Source organism: Pristis pectinata, chromosome 15 (genome assembly GCF_009764475.1).
Source record: "Pristis pectinata isolate sPriPec2 chromosome 15, sPriPec2.1.pri, whole genome shotgun sequence".
NCBI lineage: Eukaryota > Metazoa > Chordata > Chondrichthyes > Rhinopristiformes > Pristidae > Pristis > Pristis pectinata.
The window spans coordinates 23066313-23079030 of NC_067419.1; the positions used below are offsets into that span (position 1 = coordinate 23066313).

General features: G+C 40.9%; 1 protein-coding gene across 3 annotated transcripts in view; it reads right to left on the bottom strand.

Moving 5' to 3' along the window:
• The window catches only part of ada2a (adenosine deaminase 2a), a 49880-nt gene that overhangs the window by 30501 nt on the left and 6661 nt on the right, over positions 1 to 12718 (bottom strand). For all 3 annotated transcript variants that reach the window (XM_052030803.1, XM_052030804.1, XM_052030801.1), the window contains exon 2: positions 3952 to 4174. In XM_052030803.1, coding sequence (XP_051886763.1) covers positions 3952 to 4174 — 223 coding nt within the window. The remainder of the gene's footprint in view (positions 1 to 3951; positions 4175 to 12718) is intronic.

Here is a 12718-nt window from a genome sequence, read left to right on the forward strand (position 1 = left end):
GAATTTGTTTGTGATCTGTAATAACCTCGAGAGATTACAAAACCTTCCTCAAGAGTTTACACAAAAGAGTCTAGAGCTCAACTTTATGGCCTGAAGTACCAACCTAAACAACCATCTTAAACATTAATGGCATGTTCCCCTTTCCCCTTCTCCAATGACTTTTGCCAGCTTTTTGCTGTTTCATCTTATGTCCCTTTAAGACTGGACTATGAGCTAGTTGACAATCATAGTTTTTCAGAAATCCTTGGCAAGAAGGGGATTGCTTGACAATTTCATTACCTATCTTGGCCAGGCACCCACAAAGTATCTGCTTGTCTATCTGAATACTTCATTCCTAAAAGCAGTTAGAGAAATTTGTGATGGTTATAATCATGTTATATAGAACTACTTAGAACATTGGTACTTGGTGAGGCAAAAATAGCAAAAAGGGTCAAACTTTAAAGCCAAGGCCTCGTTTATTCCCCAAATGCCAACAAAATTCTATTGGCTTCAAATGCCTAAGTAGTAATGAGATCCTAGGAATGGCTGGACTGAGAGAGACAAACACTTACACATATTCTTGCCTGGTTCACAACATTCAATGAATTTGGAAAACATACACCCTTGATTCCCCACCACAAAGCTGCACATGGCAAAATTTCAATCAAGTCCAACTGCACTTTGTTCAAGTGTAGTTGTCTTTTATCGTTCTCTGCATTGTATTCCTACTCTCCTGAAGGCAATAACATATGTAGAAGTAAAGTTCCACAGTTTACAAAGATTACAAGATAGTGACACTATTAGGGTCAATCCCAACCCCATGATGACATCCATTGGCTACAGTCACATGACATTGGATGACAATCAGCTGGATGAGCCTGGTTTATTTTTCTTCTCCACGCTAGGAACTCAGGGGCCAATTGAAAGATATATGGAATGGGCTGCCAGAGGAAGTGGTAGAGGTGTTTACTGTTACAACATCTAAAAGATATTTAAAGAGGTACAAGAATAGGAAAGGTTTGGAGGGATATGAGCCAAATGCAGGCAAATGGATCTAGCCCCGATTGGCAACTTGGTTGGCATGGATGAGTTGGGCCGAAGGGCCTGTTTCTGTGCTGTTTAACTCTGACACTCTATCCAGCCTCGTCTTCTTTTGCTCCAGCTGAGAGCAGGTATCTCAGCAGAAATCAAGATCTGACCCCAATTCCTCTGATCTGTGAAGTCCGGAAATACACCACATCATACATGGAGCAGTTAAAAGCTTCAGGTTATAAATTTATAATATGTAGAAACTTCTAAAAAGTTCTATTTCAGTGTGTTTTTTTATTCTGCCTCCATCTATCAGAGCAAACCGCTCTTTTGCATCAGCAGTACAGGAATAAAGTCTGTACGAGAATATGAAATTTTAATCTTAGTGCATTTTGTCCCATAAATAATGTTAATAATTCATGATTAATTATTATAACTATAATCAAATTCACTTTTACTCTGTGTGGTATTTTGGGTACTAAATAAGAAAGATGAAATTTTACCTACATTCACTCGCTGGCCTAGAATACACTATCAGTAAATTTTTTAAACCAGAAAGCATGAATCTAACTGATAATCTAAGCCTATAATCCTGCTTTAAAAAGGGCTTGATGAAACTAGTAATTATAGAAGAGGTTTCACACCAATTAAAAAATGTCAACTTTCAACAATACCTATATACAGCACACATAATAATGATTGACATTCTACTACAATACCAAAGCAGACATGATATTCTTCATCAGTTAAAATATTAAAACTAGGGGCCTATCTGTCAGTTTTGTGGAGGTAAAACCTTCCCATAATATGATTTAAAGAGTGGACAATTCTCCTGATGACCTGGTTACTATCCCACACTTGTGTCAACTGATGCTGCCAAATATGCAGATTAAGCAGTTGTTGATTTCAGCAGGATAGAGTTAGAGTTTTGCAGCACAGAAACAGGCCCTTCAGCCCACCACATCTATGCTGACCAGCATGCTTATCTATACTAATCCCAGTTGCCTCCATTAATTCCATATTCCCCTTTGCCTTGCTCATTCACGTACCTGTCCAGATGCCTCTTAAATGTTGTTACTGTTCCTACCTCCACCACCTCCTCTGGCAGCTCATTCCAGATATCAACTACTCTTTGTGTGAAAAATGTACCCCTCCGACCCCATTTCACCTTAAACCTATACCCTCTAGTTTTAGGCACACCGACCATGGGAAACAGACTCTAGCTATCTACCCTATCTATGCCTCTCATCATTTTATTTACCTCTATCATGTCACCTTTCAGCCTCCTTTGCTCCACAGAAAATAGACCTAGTCAATCCAATATCTTTTTATAACTCAAGCCCTCCAATCCAGGCAGCGTCCTTGTGAATCTTTCTAGCTTAATCATGTTTCCTGTAGTATGGTGACCAGACATGACATCCCAATGTTTGTACTCAAGACAAGAAACAACAATTTCAAAAGTAATTGAAACACTGTGAACACATACAAGGTCTAATGCAAATCCTTTGCTTACTAATGTGTCGTATTTAAAACAATAAAATAGCTCTTTACCAGGATGGAAGAAATAATTAACCTGCATTTCAAGACTTCTTAAAGCATGTCACAGGCAAGGAACTTTTTTTTAATGCAGTGGCAATTAGCAGATGGGCAAAAGTTGGCTACAATTTGCACAAACAGATAATCAGAGCTGTTGCTGTTGAGAGAAGGGTTAAACACCGAGTAGAAAACTGGGAGAATTACACCATTCTTCCTGAAACATCTACCTGAACAGGCATACAATGCCTCAGTTGGTTCTCATTTGGAAGGGGACAATAGTACTGCCAACAGTACAACACTTTCCCCTTACTGTACCATAATTTTAGCATACGTTAAGGTTCAAATCCAGGACTAAACTCTCAACCTACTAATGCTGAGGCTAGAATACTACTAATGAGCCAAGTGACTACTTAAGAACAGATAACAAGTAATAGAATGCAAAATACATCCACATATTTGGTAAAAGAGAAAACTTTTGAAGATGGGGAGATACCAATTTGGAGGGGGGGGGGGTGGGCAGTTTACTAGCCAGAAAATGCCTAAATTTTCTGCCACAAACAGGTTTAGGGAAATGAGGGAGGGTCAATCTGGATGAATGGAAGAACACACATTGCTACACATGGCATTAGAGGTTGCAGACATGAATGACAAGTTCAATGGAACTGTAAATGACAATTCGGATTATTTAACGCAATGCACTGGGGATAGGAAGCCATCTTAAAAGATAAAAATCAATTACTAAACATGTTGCACAATCCTCAATTTTTATCATCTTTGGGAATACCAATGCCTCTTTTTTTTTAATGCATTCGAGATCGAATATTGCCAACATTGGATCTTCAACTATACTACTTGACTTCCATAAGGGTGGATTGATAGCCAGAATTCATTAGGTTACAAGAGAGGCTTTAGAGGCACTGATATCTCAATCTTCCCACTGTGGAAAACTAGAGCAAAATCAGAACACAAAGAATTACAAAGCACCTCTTTCAGAGGCAGATGCACTGTTTACTCTGGTCCTGAGCCACATGGGTATGTCCCAGATGCCATTTTTAATCCATAATGGTGTAGCCAAATTCATCCAGAGCAGATAACTAGAATAAAATTGACTACAGTTTTCTTATATAAAGAAAGATAGCCAATATCTTTCTACCTGATTGGTTTCTAAAGAGCAAGTTATCAAATACATACAAACACCAGTTAAGGACAGATTTGGCCTAGATGTATTGCCTGAAAATATTTGCTGTCAGTGTTCCCATGTGGAAACAGTTGGGTGAAGAGCTGAAAGAATACCTACAATTGTTGAACAACATGCTAGTACAATTCAGCTTCTCTGGAGCATTGGGGAGAATTGGTAAAATAATTCATTAGATTAAAATCTTCAATTTAGAATGGATCAATCTGTACCTGTTATCAAATTCTGTTACATTTTTAAGTTGACGCCTGTACTTCTCAAGCAAAACCCATTCTGAACACCCGGTCAATCTTTTCTGCGGGCTTCTGAGGAAGAAACGAAATCTGACGCCTCCTGAAGCCGTGAAGCAAATATAGCAATTAGGTAGGTAAGTCGCATTCTTCACCAACCAATCTGTGTTCAGCAAGGCATAATCATGCAGATGTAGAGCAGCACCTGAAAAATAAACCCAATAAGATTTTAAATAAACAGTTCCAAGTCTAAAATAACCATTAAAAAAACAGTAAGTTTTTGCATTAAAGTTGCTTAACATCTGGTTCATAATTCACTAATTGCAGGACTGACTCAATACGCTCAGTTTAGTTAGATGGAGATTTGATGCAACAAGGCCCCTTGGAAGTGAGAAACATGTAGTCCCGCCTGTTTCAGTACGAGCTCCAATTCTGCTGGGCAACTTCAAAGCAGCACATGCGATACTTCGTGGAGAAATTCTCAAACTGAAATCTCCTTATTTTATCTTCCAAAAGTGACATTGTGCTCTACAATATATATTTTTTTTAAATTCAAGAAGAAACAACTGCCCATGTCATTACTGAACTACACATCATGATGATTCGTTATTAGAAAATATCAAAACAGTGAACTTACACCTCGAGGATAATGAATTGAATGTATTGGCTTGGTCATGCAGGCAAATGGGATGGGAATCTTGGTCGGCACGGACCAGTTGGGCCAACGGGCCTGTTTCTGTGCTGTATGACTATGAGTTGAGGTTGTAAACTGTAGCCAAATTTGTTACAGAGACATAAAAGATTCTGCAGATGCTGGAATCTGGAGCAATACACAAAAAGTGCTGGAGAAACTCAGGAGGTCAGGCAACATCCATGGAGGGAAATAAACAGTCGACGTTTTGGGCCGAGACCCTTCATCGGGACTGGAAAGGAAGAGGGAAGAAACCAGAGAAAGGTGGGGAGAGGGGGAGGAGCACACAGAGGCAGGTCATAGATGAGTTCAGGTGATAGGCGAGTCCAGGTGAAGGGGGAAGGTAGGTGGGTGGGGGAGATGGGGGAGATGTAATAAGCTGAGAGGTGATAGGTAGAAGAGGCAAAGGGCTTAAGGAGGAGGAATCCAGTAGGAGAGGGCAGTGGACCATGGAATAAAGGATGGGGGAGGAGAGGAGAGGAGATGGGCAGGTCATCAAGGCGGGGGAAGGGAGCCACAGGAATAAGGGAAGATAAAGCAGTTGGGGGGGGGAGGAAGATAAAGAAGGGGTGGAGTTACTGGAAGTTAGAGAAATCGATATTGAGGCCATCAGGTTGGTGCGGTTGCAGGCATAAGTGCCAGGGGGCTTATCAGTGGGGAGGGACGAGTGGACAAAGGAGTCGCAGAGAGAGTGATTGCTATGGAAAGCGGAGAGGGGGTGAGGGGAAGATGTGCCTGGTGGTGGGATCCCGTTGGAGGTGGCGGAAGTTGTGGAGAATGACGTGTTGGATGCGGAGGCTCGTGGGGTGGTAGGTGAGGACGAGGGGAACCCTGTCCCCGTTATGTTGGCTGGGGGAGGGAGTGAGGGCAGACGTGTGGGAAGTGTAGGAGATATGGGCAAGGGCAGCATTGATGGTGATGGAAGGGAGACCCCGGTTACTGAAAAGGAAGGACATCTCTGATGTCCTGGAATGGAAACTATCAGCATGGGAACAGATGCAGCGGAGGCAGAGGAACTGGGAGAAGGGGATGGCGGCCTTACAAGTGACAGGGTGGGAAGAGGTGTAGTCAAGGTAACTGTGGGAGTCAGTGGGTTTGTAGAAGATGTCTGTGGTTAATCTGTCGCTGGAGATGGAGACAGAGAGATCCAGAAAGGGGGGCGAGGTGTCAGAGATGGACCAAGTGAACCTGAGGGCAGGGTGGAAGTTGGAGGCAAAGTTGATGAAACTGAGGAGCTCAGCACGGGTGCAGGAAGCAGCCCCAATGCAGCTGTCAATGTAGCGGAGAAAGAGTTGGGGGGCATTACCAGTGTAGGCTTGGAACATGGACTGTTCCACGTAGCCAACAAAGAGGCAGGCATAGCTGGGGCCCATGCAAGTGCCCATGGCTACACCTTTGGTTTGGAGAAAGTGGGAGGAGCCATAATAAAAGTTGTTAAGGGTGAGTACCAGTTCTGCCAATCAGAGGAGGGTGGCGGTGGAGGGAGACTGGTTGGGTCTGTTATCAAATTATGTATTCGGGAGCTACATTAGGCTACCAGAAACATTGGGTTGGCATTTCTTCAGTTTATTCTTTTTCATTTAAAATATGCTAGTAAACTAAGCAATGAGGACAGTAAGGAATAACAGGTGCTCAGATATGCCCATTGGTCCCTATAACTATTTTTTCATAATACTTGAATTAATAGACACTGAATACAGATTTTAGTCATCATCTTGCACGGTCCTATTAAAAAAAAGACATTTATTGTTATGCTAAGCCATATAAACCAGCAGAAGGTTGCAGTTACTGGAAGTATATCATTTCTTTTCCAAGACATTACTGCAGGAGTTCCTCAGGTAGTCCTATTACACTTTCTTAGATAATCAATCTCATGCTTTTTTTTAAATAAGTGACTAACTTGCTTTTTAAAAGAAATTTTCATCTCAGCATCAACAGCTGTATAGAATTCCCATTAAAGCTGTCTTTGTCAGGACTTTTTATTTCGCTCTCAGCTTACCCTTCAGTTCTTTTTCTGACTCTTTTCAATGTGATACCCTTCTATACCAGTTATTGGAAACATCTCATCAAAAGCCATTGTGAAGAATTTCTACTAATGCTTTTTGTTACTGTTTGTGCATCCTTTCAAGGTGTTTAAAATGGGCTGCAGTTAATGTGCGTGTCCCAAGAAAATGTAAAATCCTGTCTTATTTTTTATATCTACAGTATATATACAAAACTAAGGATTCAATTTATCCTTTTCATAGATGTGGGCAGGCACTGTAGTGTAGCAGTTAGTGTAACGCTTTACAGAGCCAGTGACCCGGGTTCAATTCCGGCCACTGTCTGTAAGGAGTTTGTACATTCTCCCCGTCTCTGTGTGGGTTTCCTTCGGGTGCTCTGGTTTCCTCCCACATTCCAAAGACGTGCAGGTTAGGAAGTTGTGGGCATGCTATGTTGGTGCCAGAAATGTGGTGACACTTGCGGGCTGCCCCCAGAACACTCTATGCAATAAATGCATTTCACTGTGTGTTTCAATGTACATGTGACTAATAAAGATATCATCTTACTTTTAGATATAATTCATGCTGGTGTCAATTCCTAGAAGCTAGTTACAGCATTTCAATTCAAATGAGAATACTGTATTGGAGTTAACGTCTGTGTAGTTACAAAGTACTTAACATGTAAAATACTAGAACACTTATATTTGCAACACACATTGTATGGTCATGTGTCTGATTACTAATTGCAACAGCAGGCCTACAATATCCTGCAGTAATGACAGGTGAAAGTGAGCAGAGGTCCCTGTGGCTATTTAACATCACATCCCAACCCAGTCACCAACTTTGTCCAGCAACTATACATGCCAGAGGATAACAGACAGCAACCAGATGCACAAATATTACCCATTTATTATAAGGCACTTCCAGAGCCAGTGAACATTGAGATCAACTTCAGCCCTGGCTAAGATTAGCTAACCAGTAATCCAGCCTGGGGCCTTCCTTTATCTAAAGGGCTCAGTGTCACAATGTTCAGTTCATTCACATAGAGGCAAATGCAGCAATTGTTAGCCTATTTCTGTGGCCACCAAAAGCAACAAGAATACAGAGAGAAGTAAGTGCCAGTTAGCCTAGCAGTGAATGTACAATCAAGCAAATTGCCCAGTGTCAGATTTTGGTTTCAAATGCACTTTGTTTTACCAGCATAATGTCAATTGTTGTTATTGAGAGCCTTACCCCAAAATTGATGCCTGGTATGTGTCAACCCTGACATGGAACATTTGCTTCTGAAACAATGAGAAATGATCTGGTTTCATGATATTATCTTTTACTAGTTTACATTGGAAAGCAGCACAGACACATTTATACTAACTGTGGATCTAAAAGCATTTTTATATTTCCTTCTGACAGAGAAGGCCATTCAGCCCATCAAGTCTAATGTTGACTCTTAAAGCAATCCCATCAATCCTATCTTCCCCACTTATTTTCCTGTAATCAGTTCTCTCCAACATGCCCATCAATTCCCCCCAATTCTCCTATCACCCACCTACACTAGGGGTAATTTACAGTAGCCAAATAATCTACCTAACCTATGCCTGCATTTTAATCAGGCACCATGGGCAAATATACCTAAAAAGACCATATCACATTCTTTAATACAATAATGACACACCTAAGAACATAAGAAATAGGAGGAAGAGCAGGCCTTGGGACTGTCGGGTCACTCAGTAACATCATGGTCGATCTGATCTTGGCTGAATTCCATTCAGATGCTCCACAGCTTCTTCCTGCCTTGCTGAGTTTTTCCAGCATTTCCTGGTTTTGTTTCAGATTTTCAGTATCTGCAGCTTTTTTTCTTTTCAAGCTGGTTTTGATGCTATCCACCAGTTCAAGCCCCCTTTGTTTTGAAGTTTCATTAATACTCTGTTTCTTTTGATCAATCCTTCAGTGGAAGGCTGTAAGGCTCAACATTATTGTTTTTCCTCTTTTTTAAAATTATGCAGGAAATATTATATTTTTCCTTATTGCTAGTTTATCTGGGTATTCAGCATTCTTAACTCAAAATCAGAGCCATGCAAATTCAAGCCACGTCCCCAGAATTGAGCACGTACTTGGCTGGCACTAAACCAAGGCCTTCATAATCTATAGGGATGAAGGAAAAACATTTATATGATTTTTTTTCACTAAGATAAGAAAAATTGTTAACTGTTTATTGCTGCTTTGGAAAAATCATTCTGAGAAAATTGACCACACTGTTGTACACTTGCAGACGACATGAAGATTGGCGGTGTTGTTGACGGTGTAGAGGGTCATCTTAAACTATCGGGTGATATTGATGTGTTGGTGAAATGGTCTGAGAAATGGTAGATGGACTTTAATCCTGACAGATGTGAGGTGATGCATTTTGGGAGTGGTAAGATCCTAGGGAGTATAAGAGAAACAGAGGGACCTTGGTGTGCAAGTCCAAAAATCCTTGAAGATGGCAGCACAGATAATGTGGCTAAGGCAGCAAATGGGATACTCACCTTCATCATCAGGGCATTGAGTACAAGAGCAGAATCAGAATCAGTTTTATTATCAAATGTCATGACATTTGTTGTTCTGCAGCAGCAGTACAGTGCAAGACAAAGACATAAAGATTACTATAAGTTACAAAAATAAATAAATAGTGCAAAAGAGGTAATGTTCATAGGTTCATGGACCGTTCAGAAATCTGATGGCAGAGGGGAAAAAGCTGTTCCTGAAAAGTTGAGTGTGGGTCTTCAGGCTCCTGTACCTCCTCCCTGATGGTAGTAACGTGAAGAGGGTAGGGAAGTTATGCTCCAACATTAGAAAACACTGATCAGACCTCAGCTGGAGCACATGTAGTTCTGGACACCACATTATAAGAAGAATGTTATCATGCAGGAGAGGGTGCAGAGGAGATCCACCAGGATGTTGCCAGGAATGGAGCATTTCAGTTATGAGGAAAAGAATGGAGAGACTAGTCTAGTTTCTCTGGAGCAGAGAAAGTTAAAAAGGGACATGATTGAGGTACATCAAATTATGAGAGGTATAGATGGGGTAGACTGCAGGAAATATTTCCCCTTATCAGCGGTGAATAAAACTAGAGGATATAGATTTAGGATAAGAGGCAAGAGATTTAGAGGGGATCTCAGGAAGACCTTTTTCACCCAGAGGGTGGCGAGTACCTGGAATACACTGTCCCAGAAAATGGTGAAGCAGAGTAGCTGACAGCATTAAGAGTCTTGAATCGCCTGGGGGTAGAAGGCTACAGGCCAAGTGCTGGATGGTGGAATTATTACAGGTGGGAGCCCACTGGCCAGCGTAGACACGGTGGACCAATTGGCCCGTTTTCATGCTGTATGACTATGACTCTATGGAAAACACCTTTCTAAATTTTTAAAAAAATTTTATCTACAGTGTGGTAACAGGCCCTTCAGGCCCAACGAGCCCGCGCCGCCCATTTTAAACACAAATTAACCTACCTGTACTTCTTTGCAATGTGGGAGGAAACCGGAGCACCCAGAGGAAACCCACGCAGACACACGGGGAGAACGTACAAGCTCCTTACAGACAGCGACGGGAATCAAACCCCAATCGCTGGCGCTGTAATAGCGTCGCGCTAACCGTTACACTACTGTGCCGCCCTCATTGAAATTCCTGCTGACAATTACCCTTTTCTTGGAGACTTGAAAGATCAAAAATAAGGCAAGTTCTCTCTAGCAGATCTCCCATGGTGTTGCTTTAAGCTGAGGGTACACTACTTTGCTATCCCCATGCTCACACAAGTGGTACTGCTAAGGGTAGACCTCATCCTGCTGCTTGCACTGTTTGGAAACGTAAATGGAAAAACTTAGAAGCCTCTTTAGTATTTGAATTAAAAAGGCACTTGGCTTGCTAAGGCTGTAAATATTCAACAAAATACAACTAAAAATATAGTATGTATTTAAAATTAATTCCAACATTCCCTTGAAGCTTGGTCCCAATGGCAGGAAATCTCTGCCTTAAAAATACACAAGGGCTCTGCTTCCGTGATCTTCAGAGTTCTAAAGATTCACACTTAGAAAAAATGTCATCTCACCTCTTTCAAATGGGCAACTTTTTTTTTATTAAATAGTAGGCTCTACTTCTGGATAATCTCACAGGAGGAAGCATCCTCCTCCCATGCACCCCATCAAGATCTCTCTGGATCTTATGTTTCACTCAAGTCTAATCTCATGTCTAAACTCCAGCAAGTACAAGTCCAGCCTTGCTACATAAAAGATGATCTGCCTATTGCAGGTATCATCCAAAAATCAGGTGAAAAATATCCAGAAAGGGTAATTTGCGCAGTGTTGCGTTACTGCCAGAGGTTTACAACTATTGCAAAACAGGGAAAGGGAACCCATCTTAAAAACACTGATAGAGCAATCCCATGTAACTTAACACTGATTTTAAAAAAAGCATAATTTAAACAATATATGAAGCAAGGAGACAATTGATGAGATGGTAAGTTTTTTTGGAAAGGTGTTGCTGAAAGATAAATGTTGGCATTGAGGGAACTCCTCGGCTCTTATTCAAAAAAGAAGCAGTCATGGGACTTTTCACATTTATGGAGAAGACAGCCTGGACTTCGGTTTTACATTTCATTTAAGACACTGAACCTCCAACAACATGGCATTTCCTCAGTGCCACACTGGTGTGCTCTTATTATAAATAAACTTAAACCATAGATTACAAGGGTAAAGAAGTCTCAATGCAATTGTCAAGGGCCTTGATGAGACCACACATGGAGTACAATTTTGATCTCCTGACCCAATAGGATCAAAATTGCCGTAGGGAGAATGCAGGAAAGATTCACTGGACTGGTTCCAAAGATGGCAAGTTTGCTGTATGAAGAAAGATCAAGTAGATTGGAATTGTATCTAGAATAATGAGAATGAATTGCCTCAGACTTATAAAATTTCTCAAGGGCACGACAGGCTAGATGATGTTTCCTATGGCTGAGGAGTCTACGACCAGGGAACATGGTATGAGACTCAGGGGTAGGCTCATAAAACTGAGGTGAGGAACAATTATTTCACTCAAAGAGTGGTGAATCTTTAGAACTCTATCCCAGAGGGCAGTGGAAATTCAGTCATGGTGTTCATTCAAAACAGAGATTGATAGATTTCTGGGTATTAAAGGAAACAAGAGAATATGGTGATAGTATTGGAAAAAGGAGCCAAGGTAGAAGATCCACCACAATCTTGATGAATGGCAGAGCAGGCTCAAAGGGCCAGGTAACTATTCCTGGTTCTATCACCATGAATCAGAAGGAAATGCCAATGATATAATGGCAACACCTACTCGAAAATCATTTGAGGACTAAATCATTTAGAAGTACTCTACTTATGCAGGCTGCTTATAATATTTCGAGAAAGAGGTCAAAAATCTGGAAGACCGTGGGCCTGGTTGAAAAACACTAAATGAAACCCTGTGGAGACTGGTTTCTTTAAAGTCTTGCAATCTCAAAAACATTTGAAAATATTTTAGTTATTCACTTCTGCATGTTAATTTTGAACTTCAACTGGTTATCTAACATGTAAACAATTGGTTATCTAGCAAGAGTTGATCTCTTAGATTTGGACCATTTCTAATACTGCTGTGTGATTGATTTGGAGATTTGGCAAGTATTGTTCTCAAGTCTCTATCCTCGAAGGTTGTTAACTCCAAATTGACTGAAGATGCAGCACTGGAACCTGCCTTTTCAGAACAATCAGAACAACCAGTCAGCTTCATACAATTATAATGCTGAATATACTGGCATTAGGAATATTAAAAAGAAGATGGAGCAAAATAGGCTCAGCTCCATTGGATATACTAGATTTTCATTTAAAATCTGTGAAGACCAAATATAAAAAGAGGTACTTTATTAACCAAAGCAAAGCAGGATGAGAAGATCTCAGGAACCAATTCAAACATGCCCAATCAAACGTTAAATTTTATTGGATAGGGAGCTGTAGCAGAAAGTAAAGATGTACAAAACTGAGCAGAATCCAAATGCCAGAGTTTTGCACAGGCAGGACAGTGATGGACCAAAAACACCATTCAGCCA